This window comes from Sturnira hondurensis, unplaced genomic scaffold (genome assembly GCF_014824575.4).
Source record: "Sturnira hondurensis isolate 20B ecotype Veracruz unplaced genomic scaffold, ASM1482457v3 Scaffold0001872, whole genome shotgun sequence".
In the NCBI taxonomy this organism is placed as follows: Eukaryota; Metazoa; Chordata; class Mammalia; order Chiroptera; family Phyllostomidae; genus Sturnira; species Sturnira hondurensis.
Genome location: NW_028074503.1, coordinates 11,436,957 through 11,462,211, shown reverse-complemented (window position 1 = coordinate 11,462,211; position 25,255 = coordinate 11,436,957). Strand labels below are relative to the sequence as shown.

Here is a 25,255-nt window from a genome sequence, read left to right as displayed (position 1 = left end):
GATGTGAATTAATATTTGAGAACTGGTAGCTACTTCCCTTCTTTAAATATATTTTCTTTCTGACTAACCTACTAAAATGAGAAAAGAACTTCCCATTGTTGTTTGGAAAAAGTGAACTTTTGGTAGTTAGTTAGACAATTTTACATTCATACTCCTTGCAAAATTCCAGTTAAAGAAAATGAAGCAAACAGGAATTGAGAGAAATTTGTAAAGACTAGCTTGTGAATTTCTGATAAACAAAGGCTTTATTTCAAAAAAGGCAAACACATGGATTTTTTATGGAACTGTTATGTATGACATTTTTCTCCAGATAATAATTCAGAATTACTTAACCTAAGCATTAACCTCAATTCAAATAAGGTGGATTACTTATTTAAGAAATATTTAAAATAAATACTTATCTTGCAGAAAATACTGAATTTTTGTAGCGTGTATCTGGGTACATTTTAAATGATTCCAGAATGCCTGAGTGAAATGAGATAAAAGCATTTCTCCTCAACATTTTTATCACTTAAAAATATTCTACCCAACAAAAGTTGTCAACAGATCATACCTCTGAGAGGAGATGAACATTTTTCATGTCACTCACTCATCGCCTACAATCCCAGACACTGGCTTGTACCTGTTTAGAGCTGGGGGGAACAGTGGAGCCTCCCCCCTTTCTAGTGTCCAGGGGGGTTATGTGTACAGCGAGCAAAACAAGGAGCAGAAAACGACTTGGTGGTAACCAGCTGGAGCCTTGGCCCCAAATTCCACTGAACATCCCATCAAAAGCTGCACAAAGTAATTCTTATTCTGAGTTGCAGCTTCTCTGATTCTTCTGGATTTTAGGGTTGAGACAAAGCAGACAATTGGCTTAATTATTTCTCAAAATTCTGTAATTCTCATGTTTTCATATTCCAACTGTTGGAAAATTTTGGTGCAGTGATGAGGACAGATTGGCCCATGAAGTGTTCAGCAGTCAGCACAAGAGAAGGAAGGGGGTGTTTGCCCAAGTGCAAGTTTATTTAACTAGCTCCTGCCAAGGCCCATAAATCTGGGAGTTCAGTGCTTTTGACTTTTACTTTGTTCAATCCACAGCGATGTTTCCTTCTGATGAAGTTCGGTTTTTCCTGGGGACTCAATGATTATAATTTTGATGGGCTAGAGTGGAGCCAAGGGCAGAAAAAAAGTGATGCCCTGTTTAAACCAAGACACTTTTTCTCTTCTTTACATGTGCAACATCTTTACTTTCGTCTAAAGTGTTCATATGTGTCTCTACAAACTGCTTGATTTTTAAAACATTTTTATTGTTGTTCTATTATAGCTGTCCCGTTTTTTTCCTTTGCTGTTTTCTACCTGGCCCACCCCCCACTCCCACAGTCAGTTCCCACACTGCTCTCCATGTCCATGGTCATTCATACATGTTATTTGACTATCCCTTCCCCTCCTTTCCACTATGATCCCCTCCCCCCTCCTCTCTGGTCACTGTCGTTCTGTTCCATATTTCCATGCCTCTGGTTCTATTTTGCTCATTAGTTTATTTTTATTCATTAGGTTCCTCTTATAGGTGAGATCATATGCTATTTGGTTTTCACTGCCTGGCTCATTTCACTTAGCATAATATTTTCCTCTTCCATCCGTGCTGTTGCACAAGGTAGGAATTCCTTCTGTCTTTGTGCTGTGTGGCACTCCATTGTGTAAATGTACCACAGTTTTTTGATCCACTCATTTACTGATGGACTGTTGGTGGGGATGCAGACTGGTGCAGCCACTGTGGAAAACAGTATGGAATTTCCTAAAAAAAACTGAAAAAGGAACTAACTGTTTTTTGACCCAGTGATTCTGAACTGCTTAATTTTTAAAAACTGCTTATTGAGACAGTTTACATACCATCAAGTTTGCCATTTAAAGTGTACAAGCTGATGGCTTTTAGTGTATTTTCAAAATTATATAACCATCATCATAATCACAAAAGACCTCAAATTATATGATCTCATTAACATGAAATGTCCACAATGGACCAGTCTGTAGAGACACAAAACAGGTGATGGTTTCCTAGGGCCATCAAGACTGCAGATGGGCATGGAGTTTCTTTTTGGGATAAAGCTTGTTTGTTTTTCATGAGGATAATTTTAATCTTTTATTAGATCAATCTCTTAAGTAATTGAGAAGCTGCCACTTTGGGTATGGAATACATACTAGATGAATGAAAGATCCATCTTTTTTGGATCCATAATTAGTTTGTTTGCTCATTATGTCACAGTGGTTTCCTTTGTGTCTGAATAAATACTATAGAACCTCTGATGAGCAGAAATGTGTCTGCCACAAGCTTGTCCATCACTCAGCAGTTTCATTGCAATTCTGAATCTTGAAAAGAAACTTCTTCAGAGTAGAGTTACTATGAACATTTTCTCTACATTTGTTTTTGCCAAGAATGAGAAAGCACTGCAAAATGTTAGAAATAATTGCCTGGATAACTTCCCATAGAAATTAAGGTTTTCTTTTATTTTTCTGCCACCTTATTCTCCTAGACTGGAGATAGTTTTATTTAATTTGGAATGATCTCTACTGAATTGAAATTTTTCTCTTTATTTAGTCAATTTAAATCATTAAGATGCAACCATGAGGAATGGCATAGAGACAAAGTACAGATACTCCTTGGCTTACGATGGGGTTATGTCTCAATGAGTGCATTTAATACACCTAACCTGGTGCATATCATAGCTAAGCACCACCAACCTTAAACATGCTCAAAACACTTACATTAGACTATAGCTGGGCAAAGTTCTTGCAAGAATTTTTAAACCATGCAATACGTCACTATTTATTTAGAGGCACTGACCTCTTTTCCCTTAGATTGTCAAATAAAAAAATGACAACAGCCAATGCAGCAATAGCTGTCCTTTGTGAATAAATAAAAATTATACCAATATTTTTTCCGATCAGCAAAAAATATAATGTGTTTTTGGTGTGCAATGGAACTTTAATAATAAGTATATGTGTGCCATCAAATGAAAAAGATAGAAATTGCTGCTGTATGGTATTGGTTATTTATCCTCATGGTTGTGTAGGTGATGAGGAATTGTGTGTAACCCTCTGCTTCGCTAGAGAGTATCTTGTCATATATTGCTAGTGCAGGAAAAGATTTAAATTACAGATTCAAAGTACAACCTTGACTGAATGGGTATCATTTTTGTACCATCATAATGTCAAAATGTAGCAAGTCAAAGCATCCAAAGTCGGGGCCATCTGTATTTAGAAATCATTTTTTTAAATACAAAGATTACATTATACAGAAGTAACATTATCAAATAACAATGATAATGAAGCTCAACTTTATTAAGTGCTTACTATGTATCATAGGCCTAATATGCATGATTTCATTGACTCCTTGTTGAAACCTTGTGAGGTAGAAACTGCCATTATCCCCAGTTGTAGATGAGGAAAATGATTCCACAGGCTGGTTTCTCCCAGATCTCACAGTCAGTGGCAAAGCCAGCATTTGGACCAGGTGTACATGAGCTCTAAGAGCACCCCATTTATCACTGTGCTGTGTCATCTATCCTGACAGCATGTCAGCTAGGAGGACCAAAACACTTGATTGTTAAAATGTTTACAATTTTAGTTGGAAAACTTTGCTTGGATTATACCATTTCATATTTGTTTTCAACTTTGAAAACTAACATTTAATCATCTGACCCTCTTGACCAAATTGCTGATACTTTGAGCTATCAATGATATTTCGTTTGAAACTTAAGGACACTTAGAATCCTGACATAGCCATTGTTTCCCATTTTATCAATCCCGTTTTCCTTTATTTCCTTACCTAGTCAACTCATCTCTTAAATTAGTATATTTGGACCTTTACATCTTTATCCTGTCATCCTTATTGTCTGGAAAAATGCCAGCCCTGAAAAGATCTCTCAGATGGTGGGCCATCTCCTCTCCTATACATGGCCTGCTGAATAGTGATAAAGAACATTACATAATAACTCAAATTTAAGATATTATACATTTGTGATCTCTAACCTTGATGGGACCTTTAATAATGTTTTGAAATTATGCTGTTTGTCAACCAGAACTTTCGCTAGTATTATTTTCTGATTTCTACGCCAATCCTTTTCTTTGTGTAGGTCTCCAAGTCCTCCACCTAACTACTCATTTATCTCCTACTTCCCCCACAAATGGAAGACATAATAAGAGAAATACATCAAACTTCTGTTACCCATGTATGAACAGAATTCTGCAGACATTGTTTCTCTTGTCCTTTTCCTGGAAGATTTTCTTTCCCCATCAATGGCTAATGCCTTCATCTACATTTCATCTTTCAGGCATCTTTCAAACATATTGTTATTAAGAAAAAAGGATAACAAGATCCTTTTTTCTTAACACATTCCTGTCCCATTTAAAATATTGATGTTTCTCCTGCTCTCAAAAAAATTTTTTTAGCTCATACATACCTTTAAACATATCCTTTTTTCACTTTTTCTTACTGTTCCACTTAACCTCTGAAGAGTTGTCTAAATTTAGTATCTCTGCTTCCCCAGTTATTTATTGAAATCTGCATTTGGTCTCCATTATTCTAATGAAAATACCTTCATAAGAGTGACTATTGTTTTTTTCGGTTATATGTTGCTATACACATATACACAAACACACATTAAAACTTTGCGGCTAAAGCAAACATCTATTTGGTTACCATTGAGCAATTTTTTCTGGGCTCAGCTGGGAAATTTTGTTGGTTCTTGCCTGGGGCCAAAAATGTGGATGCACACATCTGCTCCCTCATCTGGGAATAGTGATAAAGATGGCCTCACTCACGTGTCTAGGGGCTGGGAGAACGTTCTAAAAGGACAAATCTCAACGGGCAGATGCTTAACAAAGCTTTGCTCGTGTTATGTTTGCTGAAGTTCCACTGTTCAAAGCAAAGCATATAATCATCCCCTGTTAATGCAGTAGAGCAGCATATAGTGTAGAGGAAACATTATGCAGCTCCTGACTGTATGTTACAGAATCAATAATTTAACATTATGTTTTCATCAGTTTGCCCGTCTTCCCTGTTTACTTCCTATAGTTCTCTTCTCTAAACAGGTCTTAGTATTTGCAATACTGCTGGGATTTTCCTATGCTTTTAGTATAGTAGATACAATAGAATCCAAAACACATTCCTGAAGAGATTACATTCATCTACATAATAAAAATGATTAATGCAATTACTTGAAATCCCAATAGACTTTTGCATAGAATATGCTAACCTTATTTTAAAATTTACACATCCCAAGAATAGCCAGAGAGGTCTATAAAGGAAAAAAAAGGAGGGGACTACCATATCAGATATCAAAATATAGTATGAAACAGGCAAATTAGTGAAATGATATATTGTAATCCAGAGGTAAAATTAACGAATGAAATGCAGGAGCCAGAAACAGATACAATCATTCTGAAAACTTGATATATGACTGATACAGCATAGCTTATTTGTAAGAAATGACTGAATTTTGCAATAAAATTGATCTTGAAGAAAATTTTTTTAATGAAAATTGTTACCTACTCTATTGTTAAACACAAAAAAATTCACACTATTACACAATTAAATCTCTAGTAAAAACCTTTAAAATTTTATAAGAGAAGGAAATATTATGAAAAGATTTTTAAGTGAGATGCAAAATACTTAAGCTAAAGGAAAAATTATAAATTTAAATAAAGTTAAGAATTTTTTCTAAAAGATGTCATAAAGTAAAAAGATAAGTCAAACTTAAAGAATATGTTTAAAAATATTATAACAAACTAAAGATAATAATTTGTTCCTACAAGTCAATAAGAAAATACAAATAAAGCTAAAAGAAAATGGACAAAAGATAAATAAGCAGAGAAGGTGATGAATATTCAGAAGGATATTAATATATTAATATAACCTAAACTAATTAATAATCAGAAAAACATTATCTTTTGGTTTTGGAAACTGGCAACTCAGAATCCCGAATAGTGCAAAATCTTACAAGTAAGCTTATTCATATGATAGTTTTAAGAAGCCATTTGAAATATCTCAAGAAAATCAAAAGGAAATTGGTTAAGAGGCAGCTTAATTTGTTGTGATTTATTTACCCCAAAATTTAAGTCTTCAATAAGTGAGTAATGCCTAATTAATATTCTCAGTTTGATCCTCATTATAGTGTAATAAAAGTGATATGATTTTTACTGATAAAAACAGACAGGTTATTTAAATTTTTATAAATGTTTTAGGATAAAATACCAAGAATTTATCTAGCAATATTTTTGAAGATATGATGAAACCATCATGAAAAATGATTTCAGTCAATCTTTGATGTGATATGAGAAGGCAAAATTTCAGGTACCTGGCATTCAAACAACCAGAGTGTTTAAATGATGATCATAGGAAAGGCTCACTATGCAAGAGAACAGTTTGAGCTTCACATTCATAACTGCCCATCTGAAATACTTAGGCAAGTTTTTAAAATATCCTGAGGTCACTTGAAATGATTTTAGTAAAATTACTGTGATATTTAAGCTAAGAATTTTACTCATTGCTATATACACTATAACCATTGATTATGATGTTATCAGTTTTATCCAACTAACCACAAAAGTCTATGCATTTCTGATTACTGTCTCTTTCAAAGAGCAAAGAGAAACAACAGTAGGGTAGGGGACTAAAAATGTCAAATAATGCTTCCTTAAAAATTACATTATAGTGGAAATCAAACACTTTACTTACTCTAAACAATATCACTTAGAAACTCCTTCTTGATACGTATAACATTGTAACTGACCCTGGTTTTTTAACTCTATGTTTATATTGGAAACTATTGCCAAACATTTTAGGTGTTTAAATACTATTTAAATTTTTGAGACAAAGAAAGTATTTACAAAGCATTCTATTTTCTATTTTCTATTCTATTTGCTGGGAATCTCCTTTCTATTGTAAAATATATGTAGATGTCAAATACTAATTCTGAATACTATTTCCCCACTCTGACCTACTTTCATCTGAAAAGAATACTCAATACATATGAATTTTCAGTCTGTTTGGGGTTTTCTATACATATCCTTTTCAATAGTACAAATCACCTTGAAAACATAGGAAATATTTGTCAATGTGCCAAATATAAAAAAAATTAAGAATGAGGACTGGCTGGTGTAACTCAGTGGATTAAGCGTGGGCCTGTGAACCAAACAACCGCGATTTGATTCCCAGTCAGGGCACATGCCTGGGTTGCAGGCCAGTTCCCAGCAGGGGATGTATGAGAGTCAACCATACATTGATATTTCTCTCCCTTTTTCCTCCCCTTTCCTTCTAAAGATAAATACATAAAGTGTTTTAAAAAATTTTAAGAACGGATATATCCTTCCTATGTTTCAAAAAGCAACCTCATGTAAAACCTGACATAATTTAGAAAATTATCCTCTGATCCATTCATTCAAAACTATTTATTTAATGCTTATAATGTGCCATGTTCTGGTAAGTATTATGGTTAGTGGAAATTATATATAAATTCTAACTTCCAAGACCTTAATAATCTGGTAAGAGAGAGAGAGACATAAATAAAGAAACAGCTAAAATACAGGGTGCTCAGTAAAATGTTACACGAGGTTTCAAAGAAAGACAGCTATCCTAAGCTTTGGAGAACAAAGACAGTTTTATGGGAAGAGTGAGAGTTAAACAGAGATAGGAAATTACATGGGTCAAGGCCAAGAAGTAAGAGAGTTAATCAAGGCTAGAGCAAAGTATATGAAGGGACATAAAGCTTCAGAGTAAATATTATTTTATAAAGGGGGTTGTATGTCATGCCAAGGAGTGTGAGTTAATCACGTAGCAAGTGAGATTCAGAGGAGAGTTTTCAACAAGTTATTGACAAAAGTATGTCTTTTAAAATTAAATTTATTGGGGTTAATAAAATTGTATGTTTTAAATGTACAATTCTATATACGCCATCTGTATATTTGAGTATTTACTACCCAAAGTCAAATCTTCTTCCATCACCATGTATTTGACCCTCTTTACCCTTTTATTTTTATTAACTCCTCCTAACCCCCCTATTCCTTCTGGTAAACACCAGACTGTTTTCTGTGCCTATGAGTTTTTGTCTGTCTGTCTTACTTCTTCATTTTATATCCCTTGTTGTCTTCAGTTTTATATCCCATATGAGTGCAATCACATGGTTCTTGACATTTCCTGTCTGACTTATTTCCCTTAGCATGATATTCTCAAGATCCATCCATGTTGTTGCAAGTGGCAGTATTTCACCTTTTCTTATGGTTGAGTAGTATTCCATTACATATACACACCACACCTTTTTTTATCCAAAAATATATTTAGGAATGGAAGGCATGTGGACTGTTTTATGGAGGGTGGATGGGAGGAAGAAACGACTAGTGAAGAAAAAACAGTGAAAGGCTCTGACAGTAATAACGCAGGCACGAATGGGAGTGGCCTGAAGGAAGACAGTACGATACAAAAGGAAAGGCTTGTTTCCGTTTGAGACACATTCCACAGGTGGAATCAAAACAAATCAGTAATTATATATAAAAGGTGAGGAAAAGTGAGCAGTCAATGGAATGAATCATCTTTCTTTCTTAAATTACCTGGGGTAGGGCGGTACTCCCATAAGATTATAATGGAGTTGAGGGCCTCTATTTTTACCTAAATAAGATTATATTTGAATTCCTAGCACCTTAAAATATTTTCACTCACTGGTGAAGCTGTCTTTGTTTTTTCTCTGGCCTGATAGTGTTTACATGAGATTTTGCTAGTTACATAGGCTCTGGTTTGTTGTTCTCTAGAAACCATAACTTCTACACAAGCTTTCCATCTTAGACGGATTTCCAGTGTGCGTATACACGAGATTTTGCTAGTTACATAGGCTCTGGTTTGTTTTTCTCTAGAAACCATAACTTCTACACAAGCTTTCCATCTTAGACGGATTTCCAGGGTGCATAGAGTTCTCATGGCAGCGACTAGAAGGCAACTTCTCAGCCATGTATTCTAGATTCTTGGAGGGGGAAAGCAAGAATATTAGCTAATGTCACCACAGGCAAACTTTCTATTATTTAATTTGATTATCACCTTTTTATTCTTACGTCTTGATGATGATCTCCATTTGTTCTTCCAAGTTATACACTTTTTTTTTGCTCTATTTTTCCCATCAGTCCCGTCAGATGACTTCCTATTTCTGGGTATTGTTCAATATGTTCCAATGATTTTATTGACGTACATATATATTTTTCTCCAGAAATTTTGGGATGGTATGGGAATCGAACAGAGGTATTGATATATACTGTTCAACATCTTGAACAGGAGATTATCTAAGAAACCAATAACAGTCTGATTATATATCCTGTGTATATTTATAATTTTACCAGTGAATGCAAGTAAAGGTTAAGTTTGCTATTGTTTTCTGAGATGTTTAAAATCTGATTTTTATTGAGATCTTTTATTTTGACAGTTTGAATCTTCTTTTGAAGAATGGTAAGAGCCTATTATACTTCTTTTAATTTTTAATGTTTACATTTTGATTACCCTGCTATAGGTGCATTCTATTTCAAAACAAACAGAAAATTGAAAGCACAATTTTTATATTACATATTAAAATATAATCTGAAAATATAATAATTAGTATATTACTAAAAATACAGAATAGGAATCTCCAGGGCCCTGTTCAACCACAAAACAACTACAGATTTGGCAAAAATTGGTCAGAATCAACATTTTCCAAAGTCTGTAATTAGTCAAAAACTTACAACAACCATGGGAAAAGTTAATGAAGAAAGAGTCTGCTGAATTATATTATGAGAACATTGTGACATTTTATATTGCTTCTTGGCCATCCTCTAGCCCCCAGATCAGTGGAGACCATAAAGAGGGCAGCACTTGTGGCGTTATTGCTAGTGCCAGAGGGAACAATATGGACCTTATTCTTGAATAGTTGTGGTTCAGTATTTTGACCTGTCTCCACCTCCCTGAAGGATTGACACAAAGGCTTGTCTACGTTGTGCCTGACTTGGAGTAACCCCAGAGCTTGAACCACTTCCAGGGAGTGTTTGTCGAAAGCATTTAAAGGCATATACTTGCCACCACTGCATGAGACTATTGCCATCAGTTGGAACAAGCATTTGACAGACCAAAATGCCTGGGAAAAAAGAGGTTGGGAAAGGAGATACATGGGAGAATAAGGCTTTTCAAAGCTTTTACATATACCAAAAGCTTTGAAAAGAAATGTATACAGATGTTTGGTTCTTGACACATGCTCAGGAAAGAACCAAGAATAGCCTTAGTCTTTTACCTGTGGCTAATCTTTAGGATCTGGGCAGGCAACAGCTGATGATAAGAGGCAGAGATATAAACAGACTGGATAGGCTTTGAAGGAGTACTCCAGTACAGAGCCAATCTGTTAAGACTGGGACCGTGTTTTGTATGCCCTCTCTCTCTGTTTTGGCTCCAATATTTAAGCTAACAGGCAAAACACAAGCTCACCAATTAGTTAATGAAACACCTACTTCAGTGGCCACACATGACAAGGAATATAGACGTTAAAAATGTGTTTAAAAGATCATTAAACAAATAAATAACAATGACACACAACAAACAGCAACAATAACCCCAACAGAGGGAGGGTAAATTTATTTGCATTTCACATTAAAATATTCAAAATGTCCAGTTTTATACAAAAATTATGAGGCAGGCAAAGAAGAACAGAAAGTTTGTTGCATTAACAATGAGAAAAGAACTGCCTGGCTGGTGTAGCTCAGTGGATTGAGTGCGGACCTGCGAACCAGACGATCGCGGTTCGATTCCCAGCCAGGGCACATGCCTGGGTTGCAGGCCGGTTCCCTGCAGGCCAAATCCCAGCAGGGGACACACGAAAGGCAACCATACATTGATATTTCTCTCCCTCTCCCCTTCCCCTCTGAAGATAAATAAATAAATAAAATCTTTAAAAAAAAAAAACAATGAGAAAAGAACTAAAAGAAACTGGCTCTGAGGAAGCCCAAACATTGCACTTACTATATAAAGGCTTGAACAACAGTCTTAAATATTCTCAAAGAGATAAGGAAACTATGGACAAAGGACAAAACAAAATCAGGAATCTAACATCTCAACAAATATAGAATAAAGTAATTTAAAATATAAAAAAGAGCCAAATAGACATTGTGGAGATAAAAAATACAGTATTTGAAATGAAAAAAAATTAATTACAGGTGTTCATCAACACATTTGACCAGACAGAGGATACCATCAGGAATTTGAAGACAGGTCAATCAGGCCAAAGAGCAGAAAGTCAGCGGAATGAAGAAAAAAGAACAGAGCCAAAGAGACTCCAGGGACATCACCAAAAATACGAATATACCCACATTAGGAGTTCAAGCGTGACTGGGGAGACCAAGAGGGAGAGAAAGAATATTTGAAGAAACACTGGCTAAAAAATGCTCAAATTTGATGAAAACACAAATCTGTACTTCCAGTAAATCAGAGCACTTCCAAGCATGATAAACTGAGAGATCAGTACTGACACATTTCAATGTAATTTTTGAAAGCCTGAGTCAAAGATAGTACAGGTTTCCTTCGTATCCAAAAGTAGAGTATTCCAGAGAAACTTTTTGTAAACTGAAGTGATGCAAAGCAAAGAAGCAATTACCATTCATTTATATGAAAAATTTTATGAGCATTCTCAGACTCCCAGAATGATACTGAATAAGCTTAATTACATCTAGTTTCACACTAAGCGTGACACTCTTACAAGCTCTCTTAGGCTTTTCTGATACCTTAGGACACATCTGGTTAATGGGTACATGAAATAAATTGAGATGAAGCAGAGTTGCTCACATAGTTCAGAGCTATCATGACTTGATGCTGAGATGCTGACTGCAGTTCCCAAAGGAGCTTGGAGGTGTCACCCTCACTGCTCAGGGTATTCGCTGCCTTTAAAATGACCTGCTGCAAAGCAAATGCTGAACACTACTTGTGCTTTTTGCCTTTTTTCTAAAAGCAAAAATCCTGTTTGGTTTCCTTAGTGAAACCAGGTACTAATGTAGGTCTTTTGTAAAAGCAAAGTGGCATAAGGTGAACTTTTGAAAATCAGGGTATACCTGTATATCGAAAGCAACAGAGAGGTGACTTATCGTGTACAAAGGATCCTCAACAGAATTAACAGCCACTTTTTCATCAGAAATTATGGAGGACATATGTGAGTTACTGAAGGAAAAAAAATGTCAAACAAGAATTCTGAATCCTGGAAAAGTGTTCCTCAAAAATAAAAAGAATTAAGATTCTCCTAGATAAACAAAAACAGAGGGGCTTCATCACTAATACACCTATCAGAAATTCTAAAAGGAGTTCTTCAGGCAAAATTGAACAATACTAGATGGTAACTTGAAATCAAAAAAAGCACAATGAACAACAGTATAATACCATTATTTTTGTTATCTCCTTTATTTTCTTATATAATTAAAAATATAAATGAGCAAAAGCATAAGTATAAATCTAAATTAATGGCAGTGAAACCATGTGTAAATGTGTAAATATGTGAAAATAGCATAAGGGGAGGGAGCAGAGCTGTAAAGAAACAGAATTCTTTAATGTTATTGTAACTACACTGATTTTAATTCAAACTTAATTTTCATGAAGTTAAGGTGTTCATTGTAACCACCAGGGCACCATTAAAAAAATTCTAAACACAAAATATATAAAAAACATCAGAAATTCCAATAAGAAAGAAACTAAAATACACTAGGAAACAAACAAACAAATAAAAAAACCCCACAACTAACTACCAAAGAAGGCAGTTATGAAGAAAATAAAGAGCAAAAAACATATAATATAGAAAACAACAAAATTGCAGAAGTTACTCCTTTCTTATCATTAATAACTTTTCATGGAAATATATTCAACTCTTTTATTAAGAGATAGAAAGTAGTGGAGTGGATAAAAATAAAGAGTCCAACTATATTGTGTATATAAGAGAGTCACCTGAGATCCAAAGACACAAGTAGGTTGAAAAGGAAAGAAAAAAGTACATATTTCATGAAAATAGTAACCAAAATACAGCTGCATGACTATACTAATGTTACATAAAACAGACTTTAAGTCAAAGCATATTACAAGAAATAAATTATACTTGTATCTTGATTAAAGATCACTCTATGGAGAAGATATATATTTTTCTTCTTATATATATATGTATATATATGTATATATACATTTATATATATAAATTTTTGTATATATAACACACACATATACATACTATATGTAGTATACACACATACACACACACTCTACATATATATAGATATAGAGAGTGATTAAAGATCACTCCGTTAAGGATACACACACACACACACACACACACACACACTATAGAGTACGTGTATGTGTGTATGTATATGCTCTAAACACCAAACCTCAAAATATATGGAGTATAAGCTGGCAGTGATTAAGGGAGAAATAAGCAGTTCTATAAGAGTGTGAAAATTCAATATGCTCACTTTCGATAATGGATAAAAGAACTAAAAAGAGATCAGTCAGGAAATAGACTTGACCAATACTAGAAACGTCTCCACCTAACAATCTTATATAATGCACTTCACCCAGCAACTGCAGAAAACACATTCTCTTCCTGTTCATATTGAACATTATTCATGATAGGTCATATATTAAGCCCAAAACAAATCTCAATAAAGTTACAAACATTGAAACCATACCAAATATCATCTGTGCCTTAATAGCAGAAATCCACCACCAAAAGAAACTCAAAAATGCATACATATGTATAATTAAACAACACACTAAAAAAACCTAATGACTCAAAGATGTAATCACAAGAGACATTAGAAAATATTTTAAGATGAATGAAAAATGATAGCAATGTACCAAAACATACAGGATGCAGAAAACAGTGTTTACAGGAAAGTTTATAGCTATAAATGCTTATGTTAAAAAGAAGGTTGCCAAATCTAGTAACCTAACCTTACAAAACTAAAAAAGAACAAATGTGCCAAAGCTATCAAAAGAAAGAAAATAATAAAGATTAGAGCAGAGAAAAATAAAATGGTAAGAAAAATAGTATCAATGAAAATAAAAGTTGTTTCTTTGAAAAGATCAACCATATTCACAAAACTGTAGCAAAACTGACAAAAAAGAAGACTTGAATTACTAAAATCATAAAAAGTAGGACTTCACTTCAGACCTTACATAAATAACAATGTTTATTTAATTATTAACAAGTGATAATAGTATGAACAGCATATTAGGTTACCAAGATGAAACAGGCACCCCTGGCCAGGTAGCTCAATTTGTTAGAGCATTGTCCTGATACACCAAGGTTGTGGGTTCAATCCCAGTCAGGGCACACAGAAGAATCAACCAATGAATGCATAAATAACTGGAACAACAAATCCATGTCTCTCTTTCTCTTTCCTTTTCTCCCTCTCTAAAATAAATCAATAAAAAAAGATTAAATAGACAAATTCCTAGAAACACATGAAACATATGACTATCAAAACTGACTCAGGAAGAAGTAAATCTAAACACATCTAACAAGTAAAGAGATTGAATCATCAATCAAAAATCTCTCAAAAAAGAAAAGCTAAGGACCAGATGGCTTCACTAGTGAATTCTACCAAGCATTGATAGAAGAACCCTGGTCTGGTGTTATGGTTGGTTGGAGTATTGTCCCATACACCAAAAGGTTACAGGTTTGATCCCAGGTCAGGGCACATACCTAGATTGTGGGTTCTATTCCCAGTCAGAGTGCTTAAGGGAGGCAACTGATTGATCTTTCTGTCTTTATCTCTTTCTCTCTTCCTTCCTCTCTCTCTAAAATCAATAAACATATCATCAAGTGAACATTAAGAAAATGTTGAAAGAAAAAATAATACCAGTGTTTCTCAAACTCTTTAAAAAGATATAAGTGATCAGGATACTTCCTAACTCGTTCTCTGAGGCCAGCAGTACTCTGTTGCTAATGCCAGATAAAGACACAAGAAAAGTAACTGTGGACCAATGAATTTACGATGGTTGATACAGAAATGCTCAACAGAATACGGTACTAGCCACCTGCATCCAGCAACATATTAATGGAATTATATGTACATATCATGACTAAATGTCATTTATGCTAGGAATGGAATTACAATTCAAAGCACAAAAACAATTAGTGCAATGCACACAGTAATGAAAGGAAGTGGGGAAACCCAAGTGAACATCTCAATTGATGTGGGAAGCAGGTGGCAAATTCCAACACCTTCTTATGTTGAAAACACTAAAAAACTAGGATTGGAAGGAAACTTCCAAAACACAATGAAGGACATTTATGAAAAATTCCTTGACTGACATTATACAGGGGTGAGCTAAAGTGGGTTTACAGTTGCGAGTATGTGAAAGAGTTTATTCTTGTATCATTATTATTCATCAATTGTATTTTCCTTGCTAACAACTGTAAATCTACTTTTGTTCACCCCTATAACTAATGGTGAAGAATGTAAGTTTTCAACCTAAATCAGGAACAAGACAGGGATGGCTCACTGTTGACACTTTTCAAAAAAAATTTACTGTCGACACTATTACAGATGTCCTCTATTCCCCCACCCCTGACTTTTCTTCCTCCACCAAGCTGCCTCCCACCTGGTCTTCACCACATGGTCTGTGTTTATGGGCTTCATATACATGCAGAGATATTCTTTGGCTAACCTCTTCCAGTCCCCCTACCCATCTTCCCTCTGAGATCTGTCAGTCTGTTCCATGTAGCCATGCCTCTGGTTTTATTTTCTTCATCATTTATTTTCTTCATTAGATTCCACATGTGAGTGAGATCATATGGCATTTATCTTTCCCTGACTGGCTTATTAGGCTTAGCATCGTATTTGCCACTTTTATTAAATATTGGAACCTTTGCACATGGATGGTGGTTCAACCACTGTGAAAAGCAGTTGGTTGATTCCCCAGGTGGTTAAACTTAGAGGAACCACATGACCCACCTTCCTACTCTGAGGTATATACACCAAAGATTTCAAAACAGTTGTTCAAACAAAAACTTTATAGATGCTTATGTCATAAGTATTCACAATAACCAAATGGTGGAAACTGCCTCAGATCCTTCCATGGACTTATAGATAAATAAAGGGTTATATAGCTCTGCAATGGAATGTTATTCAACTGTAGAAAGTAATGAGGTGCTGATATGTGCTTTACTGTGGATAAACTTCTAAACCATTGAGCTAAGGTAAATCACTGACACAATCATTGTATGATTCCATTTATATGAAGTATCTATGCTAGATAAATCTATTGAGATGGGAAGCAAATTGGTTGTTGCCAAGGGCTAATGGGAGGGGGAAGGGGGAGAGACTGACCAATAAATAGATGGTGGTTCTTTTGAGGTGGTGGGAGAGTTTTGAAAGTAGATGGGGATGATGATGGCACAACATTGAATGTACTAAATGCCACTGAAGGTTGTACTTCCAGCAATGTGGTGAAGGCCAGGCTAGGGCACTGTGTGGAAGGGGGCAACTGAGGGACATAGGGGACATCTGTAATACTGTTAACAATTTTTTTAAAGTTTACAATTCCAAATTGTTAATATTCTGCTTTGAGACTTTCATCTATATGAGTTAAAACAAAATTGTACTGGTCTAAAAATTAACTGAATTTTGGTATACGATACACAAAAACAGATCCAATTATGTATGATAACATACTGTATCATGTTATTGTTATTTCAAGGCTGTGAGGAGAGCATTATTCAATAATGGATGCTGGTATATTATTTTTCTATTTTTAAAAGCAAAATGCTCTTACCACTAGTATGGCTGGTATAGCTCAGTGGATTGAATACCAGTCTGCAAACCAAAGGGTTGCTGGTTCCATTCTCAGTCAGGGCACATGCCTAGGTTTTGGGCCAGGTCCCCCAGTTGGGGGTACATGAGAGGCAACCACACATTGATGTTTCTCTCCCTCTCCACCTCCTTTCCTCACTCTAAAATAAATAAATACATAAATAAACAACTAAAAGCAAACAAATAGTAGAAAGTACATTACCTTATTCAAAAAACATTTAAATGAAACAAAAAAATAAATAAAATATACTGAATATATTTCTTACCCCAGAATAGGCAGACCTACCTAAATAAAGTGTGGAATAATAATGAAACAAATAATATGCACCCATCAGAAATAGTAAATGGTAGTCAGATATCCAGCTTTCTTTAGTTTGTATTACTTCTTTAATAAGAAGTAAGTAGCCCTAGCTGGTGTAGCTCAGTGGATTGAGTGTGGGCTGTGAACCAAAGGGTTGCCAGTTTGATTCCCAGTTAGGGTACATACCTGGGTTGTGGGCCAGGTCCCCAGTGGGGGCCACGTGAGAGGCAACCACACATTGATGTTTCTTTCTCTCTTTTTCCCTCCCTCCCCTCTCTCTAAAAATAAATAAATAAAATATTTTAAAAAATAACAAGAAAGGAATAATTTAATAAAAATGAAAGTCGTTTTGTTGTTTATACTAATTTTTTATAACTTTTGTCAGAGAAAAAATAATTCTGTTTAAATACAATGAACCTGTGTCATATAAGAAAAAATTAATAAAAATTAAAAAAAGAAATACAATATAATTGAGTCTAGGATCCAGGAACTGGACTGGAATAATACTGATAATGAGAAACATATTGTTATCCAACATACAGAACTTAGCTAAAAGATTCTTTAGAAAAGAAAATAGCATTTTAATTTGGACATTTTCTCTAAACTTTCTTAACTTCAAATTTGAAATAGTATTCTTCCTCCCTGTAATTTATATTGATTCTACAGAAATTACTAAACAAAATTAGAAAAATAGTTTATTTCAAAAAAATTTAAATTCCTTTTTCTGATAGCAACAGTCTCCAGGAAAGACTACTTTCTTTAAAAAAAGAAAAACCATACTCCTTAAATGTCACCTTAAAATTTTCAGATCATTTGTAACAAATTTTAAATATCAATTAACTTATCATGAAGCATAGAGACCATCTATTACACTTTTGCTGTATTAATCACCAATAAGTTTCACCCCAAACATTTAAATTCCATGCAAGAGCATCACCTGAAATTTGTTTTATAACTTTAAGTACGGTCCTCCTGTAGTAATTGGTTCTTTCTTCCCATTACACAGGAGCAGGGCTACAAAAGACCTGAAGGAAGACTGGAGTGTGGCTGCACCAGTGGGAGAGGTCAAGCCCGCTAGAGAGAGAGGTGAGGTTGAACTTGGATGAGTGTAACTACACTTGGAAGATCATTGAGTTTTCGTTTAATGTATTTGTGATTTTCACAGTGTTTAACAGTTTTGTAACTCTTACGAGTGTCAAACAAAGAGCCTTCCACGTGATTTGATTACATATAGTTTTTTAATACTTGAAATGTGGCTAGTGAGACTGAGGAGTTTAATTTTGAAGTTTATTTAACTTTAACTTAGGTTTAAATGGAAATAATCACGTGTGGTTCATGGCTAACACATTGGAAATCACACCTCTATTGTACACAGAAATTAAGATCAATATTTTTCTCACAATTTACAAAATGTAAAATAGTTTATATATTGGAATAAAATGTGTGTTAAAATTATTCAATGTATTTGAATATATTCTTGATATTATATGATCTCTTCCCCATTCCTTACCACAAAAAATTGTTAAAAGTCTTCCTTTAATGAAAGGTAACTATAAATTCTGGACTTTTTAAAAGCAACGATATTTTATTGAAAGCTGTCATTCATAGTTCAGCTCCATTTCAACTCTTTATGCCTACAATGAAGTTGAAAACTTCATTTATTACTTTTTAATTTTTTACATGATAAATGCTAGGAGAAAAAATAGGTTAACAGTTATAATAACTGTTAAATTAACTATAATTATATTTATTATAAATGTGCATTTGAATCTAAAACAGAAGATAGTATTAAGATAAGAAAAAGTTATTGTAAATGTTTATGATAAAAATATCACATGGTTACTCACTTATTCAATATGAAGGAGTAAAAACTAACTGAGATGGTATTCCAGAAAAAAATGAGAGAGATGTCAACTACAATAATTGGAGGACCCCCAAGTTATACACACAGCATCTATTTTAGAATGCTGTGATAGAAGTGGTACAAAAGACATCTTGTGCGAACATAATGGATGCCCTTGGACACAAATGTGTCCCATCAGATGTGCACACAGCAATATTTTTACTGATACATCCCCTAGAGCAAGGAACATAAAGGAAAGAATAAACAAGTGGGATCTCATCAAAATTAAAAGCTTCTGCGTGGCTAAGGAAAACAATATCAAGATAAAAAGAGAAACAACTGTTTGGGAAAACATATTTGCCAATGATACCTCAGACAAAAGTTTAATCTCCAAAATATACAAAGAACTCACACAACTCCGCTCTAAGAAGACAGGCAACCCAATTAAAAAGTGGGGAAAGGACTTGAACAGACACTTCTCCAAGGAGGACATACAGAGAATCCAGAGACACATGAAAAATGCTTGATATCGCTAGCTATCAGAGAGATGCAAATTAAAACCACAATGAGATACCACTTTACACCATTCAGAATGGCCATCATAAACAAAGAGACAAACAACAAGTGCTGGAAAGGTTGTGGGGAAAAGGAGACCCTAGTTCACTGTTGGTGGGATTGCAGACTGGTACAACCACTATGGAAAACAGTATGGAATTTTCTAAGAAAACTAAAAATGAACGTGCCTTTTGACCCAGCAATTCCACTGTTAGAAGTATATCCTAAGAACCCAGAAGCACCAATCCAAAAGAACCTATGCACCCCAGTGTTCATAGCAGCACAATTTATGATAGCCAAGAGTTGGAAGCAACCTAGATGCCCATCGGTCAATGATTGGATCAAAAAACTATGGTACATTTACACAATGGAATTCTATGCTGCAGAAAGGACGAAGGAGCTCCTATCCTTTGCAACATCATGGATGGACCTGGAAAGCATTATGCTGAGCAAAATAAGCCAGGTGGTGAAAAACAAATACTATATGATATCACCATTAACAGGAATCTAAACAACAAAACAAACAAGCGAGCAAAATATGACCAATGACACTGAAATACGGAACAGGCTGACAGGGACCAGAGGGGAGAGGGGAGAGAATCACAGGGGAAAAGGGGATGGACTCATATGAACAAGTATAAAGGACACATGGACAATAATTAAGGTGGAGGGCGGAAATGGGAGGGACGTGGGGAGCACTGGTGGGGGCAGGGCTGGGAATATAAGACAGAAAACTGTACTTGAACAAGAATTAAAAAAAAAAGAAGTGCTTTAACTTCAGTGGCATTCACTTCATCATGTGTTTCAGACTGAAATCTGGTTATAGAAATGTAATGGATCATATGTTGGCTGGAGAACCCAGGTTTTAGTATGTATATTGTCATTTAAAAACCCAGAAAATTAAGAATATGGAGTTTTCAGGATGTGGTAGAATTTGGCCATGGCGGGGAAGAAGGTAAAAGCCTGAATAAACAGAGACCAAATAAAGGACCAGTCTGGCAAAAGACAACTTTATGCAGTGCAATAGAGAAAACCTGTTTTTCAAGAATTTTTTTTCAGGTAGAATGCTAAATTTCTTTCATAAGACCATAGGTCCAAAGCAGAAATTTTGTGACTACTCAGTTTTCACTTATAACCATTATGTAACACTACCTTCTGGTAGAAAATTATTGTCTTAATTGTCCAAAAACAAAACAAAAGAAAACAGAGATCTATTACTTGCCTTCTTCTTGATCTACTTTTACTGTTTTGTCAGCTTCAGTTCTTTGGGGGGCTTTGCCTTTCTTGAGACTGTATTTGCTTGTGTCTTCTTGTTATATTGCATTTTTGCAAAAGTCACGGTTTATAAGCAAAAATGTCACCAGAGTGGGGCCCATATCCATATTCCTTATTGATCTTCCCAGGGAGAGAGCAGATTGCCTACAACAGAACAGATTCTCTATTCATTTCTTCCATAAATAAGTGAATGAATAGTCATATTAATCATTTTACTATTAAAACATCATTTTAGAGCTGGGAACTAGGAATCACAAATATCTCTCATTAAGGGAATAAACTTGTGTTATAACTGAATAAATAGAATTGATAAACAGCAATAAAATTTTGGCAAGGCTAACTAGGGATGTTATTATTTGATAAGGTGAAGAATATTAAGTGTCTTGTTTCTAGGAACAATCTGAGGTTTTCCAATATTTATCTGGTATAATAATTATGATTTACTTTTCTCATAGAATCAGAGGAAACACAGCATAGTTTAAAAATGCAGCTTATAAATAAAATGTGTATTTTTTTCCTTCAGGTAAAATATTAAGCATGAAAGATTGGTTGAGATTTAGCTTTTCTAATTATTTTATAAAATATTTATTTAAAAACCTGTCTTTAAAAATGTATAATCAATGTAATGATTGCATTGTGATAAGCAGTCTTTAAAAGGCTAATTTATTTTTCTAAAATTCTCTTATTATATATATCAATATTAAATATAGTAGTATCACTATATTTAAGTAGTACCCATGATCCCACCACCCAGTTTACAGACTAATTCATTAACAAATGTGAATGTGTATTCCTATTTTAAGATGAAAAGTGTCCAGAATTAAAGCAGGAAATGGAAACATTGCTATCAGAGGCCATCCATCTCATTAAAAGTCTTGAAACAGACCGTGCAGAAGCTGAAGAAGCTTTAAAAAGACAGCAATCAAGAAGGGAAAAGATAAACATGACAATTGATTCCTGGTCCATCTGGAGACTTCAAGAAATCCCATTAGCAGTTCAGAAAGGTAACAAGAGGAATTTTCTCCATATTGACACTTACTTTGTTAGGCATGTTTGTGGCTCTGAGTAAAAAACAACTGTTTTAGTGACCATATGATTTTGCATCCCAACTGGTTCGCTTTTGACCGGTGTTGTTAATGGCAATGCTTAGTTGGAAGGAACGCACTGCACAAAGCTGGACTTGTTGTCATTTGGTGTGTGTTTGAAATTCCATGGGCGTTATGGTACTCAAGGGGTGTGTAAAAGGTTAGCACATGTGTCATATAACAACTACAGTCTTTGAAGACTAGAAATTTAAAGTGATTGCCGGTTAGTGTTATTTTCTAGGTCTTTAAGTATAGGAAAACACAAGAGTTCTAAGTGATACTTTAGCAACTACTTGTGTCTCTTTTAGATGATTCAATAGTACATTTTTTTGGTAACTTCTAGCAGGCAATAAAACTTAAGATGTTTCCAAGAGCTATGCAGGTAACAAATGTCTCAGAAGATCAATGGTTTCCTTTAGACTACAGATGAGGGGCTATTGGTGAAGTATTATACCATCCAAAAGGTTTCAGTTTTTATTTCCAAACACTGTGTCTACCCATGAAAACATGCCTGATACCTGATTCTGCCTGAAGCTGAAAGTTATTTATGCTCTCTTAGGGTAAAAATTTTAATTCAGGATTCCCATGTTTTATAAATGGGTTATGTTATGGTGCTGATATGACCTATCATTTAAACCAAGACACCTTTGAGAGAAAAAGGGATGCTATTATCCATTAGTACTCTGGGATAACAGCCATTATCCCAATAATGTGTCAAAGCAAACTCATATTCACCTCTTTTGAGCCTTCTAAAACTGTAGTCTTTAAAGTAGGATATACACATTTCAGGGAGTGGCAAGAAAAGATTAGAGATTTCATTTATATTTAAAATTGTTCTTGCTTATTTGCATTTTAATTTTGTCTTTATAGTGCCTAGCAAAATACCATTATCCAATGGTCTGTTAACTATTTTATTTTAATAAAATAAATTACATGTTGAACGGCTTTTTCTCCTTTTAAAGAAATACTGAGCTCACAGCTTGAACTCTATTTGTTCACTTCCTTCGGGAGAAGAACTGAAGAAACAGGAAGTGGGCCCATAGCCTCACCTGGAATGACTAATTCAGACTTTGTCTAATGCTCTTTTCACCCCCCTTTTTTTTCATCTTAAACATTGTTTTATTGTTGTTCAATTACAATTGTCCCCATTTTCCACCAGTACTCTCCCCTGACCTATGCACCCCCACCTTCTGCAATTAATTCCCCCCACCCCCGGATGTCTTTGCCCATGGGTGCTTTATAAATGTTTCTTGATGGCCCTTCCCCATCTTTCCCCTATTATCTCTCTCCCACCTCCCATCTGCTTAGCGTCAGTGTGTTCTTTATTTCTATGTCTTTTTCACCCTTTACTAAAGAGTTAACTATAAAAATTATGCCAAATCACTCTAAGCTCAGGTAAGAGTTGATCTTTTTCTGCCCAGAGGAATACATTTTATCTCAGATAAAAGTTCAAGGAAAAGAGTCCCTCAGTAGCAAATACAAACATACAAAGATCGAGATTTAATCAGTGCAAACCAGTAAAAACAGACAACAGAGTCTTGCTCAAAAAGTTTTCAGATATTGGATTATATAGTAGATTATGCAATAAGTGTGTTTAATATGTTTCAAAAAATAAAAAGAGAAGTTTGAAAATAAAAATAAGAACCCTGGCTGGTGTAGCTCAGTGGATTGAGTGCGAGCCTGCAAACCATGCGATCGCGGTTCGATTCCCAGTCAGGGCACATGCCTGGGTTGCAGGCCAGTTCCCAGCAGGGGACTCAAGAGAAGCAACCATACATTGATATCTCTCTCCTTCCCTTCCCCTCTAAAGATAAGTAAATAAAAATATTTTTTAAAAAAAGAAAAGAAAAATAAGGACTAAGGGACTATTTTTAGAGGAAAACAAAAAATGGAAAAAAAGACTTACTGGAAATGTAAGTTATATACCTTAAAATTAATAAGACAGTGTTTGGTTAAATAGTTTTTTAGACAAAGAAAAGTGATAGTGAGCTGTAAAATTTGAGGAAATTACACAGAATGCATCACAGCTACACAGGAAGAGGAAAATATGGGTATTTAAAAGCATGTACTATAAAATGATGCCCTGGCTGGTGGGGCTCAGTGGACTGAGTGCCAGTCTGTGAGCCAAAGAGCCACTCCTTAGATTCCCAGTCAGGGCACATGGCTGGGTTGCAGGCCAGATCCCCAGGAGGGGGCATGTGAGACACAACCACACATTAATGTTTGCCTCCTATTTTTCCTTCCCTTCCCCTCTCTCCAAAAATAAATAAATAAAATCTTTAAAAAATAAAATGAGGAGTTATAATGTATATCTAATAGAAAACCACAATGGAGATTATAATGGTAAGACTTAAGATAATGATTGACCTTTTAAAACAAAGTTAGAGTGGTTATGTATATGTGTATATTGGTTGTAGTAAATAAAATTATACTAAAATAATTATGAACTTATACAACAAATATTTGATCCTGTCAATGATAAATTCAGAGGGCAATATATTTTATAATGCAATAATCAGATAAATTTTTGTTATTATTATTGTATGCCTAGAACATGAGGTCTATTTGAGAGATATTCTAGAATTACAATGGCATCTTGAAGATATAGATTATCAGCGAACAAAGTTTGAGGAAGAAAAGACAAAGTGGGAAGATGCTAACGCAAAGCTTCAAGCAGACATAGATTATATGAATGAACTTGGTCCTCAACTGCATTCAAAGTTGATCCAGGAAACTGAAGCTCTGAAAGAATATACTAGAAAAAAAAATGAGGTAACTGAATAGTTGAATGGATATGCCTTTTACAGATTGTTACATAGTTACACAAAAATGTCTCAACTCTAGTGTCTCAGTGGATTGAGTGCCAGCCTGCAAGCCCTAAGGGCACCAGATCCATTCCCAGTTAAGGCACATGCCTGGTTTGTGGGCCAGGTCCTCAGCTGGGGGCCTGCGAGAGGTGGCCAACAGATGCTTCTCTGTCATATTGACTTTTCTCTCTCTTTCTTTCTCCCTCTCTTCCCCTGTCTCTAAAAATAAATAAATAAAATCCAAAAAATGTTTTTTTTTAAATTTCATCTCTAAGAAGTTAATATGTCTTTAAAGGTTTCCTTTTAATGGAAAATTGACTTGCTCTTTATTTCCCAAAGGAATTATTAAAACCCATACAATACAGTTGACTGGTAATCACATCAACTGTATGGCCTTGCCATACTTTTATATTTGAGTATTAATAATATTTAGTCAACCTACTTATATTGGAGTTTTAAAAAAACATGGTCATTTTTGAAATTGTAAATTGAGCTGAGGGAGAATGCAAGTAGAATATACTGGTCATTTTCATTATTGATGAAAATAAATGAAATT

The 25,255-nt window shown here is 34.7% G+C and overlaps 1 protein-coding gene across 1 annotated transcript in view; it reads left to right on the top strand.

Annotated features, from left to right (window-relative positions):
- Positions 1–25,255, top strand: part of CCDC178 (coiled-coil domain containing 178) — a 305,267-nt gene that overhangs the window by 20,432 nt on the left and 259,580 nt on the right. Inside the window, exons 4-7 of the mRNA XM_037036942.1 lie at positions 9,447–9,469; positions 18,141–18,220; positions 21,611–21,811; positions 24,444–24,664. Of these exons, the coding sequence (XP_036892837.1) occupies positions 9,447–9,469; positions 18,141–18,220; positions 21,611–21,811; positions 24,444–24,664 (525 nt within the window). The remainder of the gene's footprint in view (positions 1–9,446; positions 9,470–18,140; positions 18,221–21,610; positions 21,812–24,443; positions 24,665–25,255) is intronic.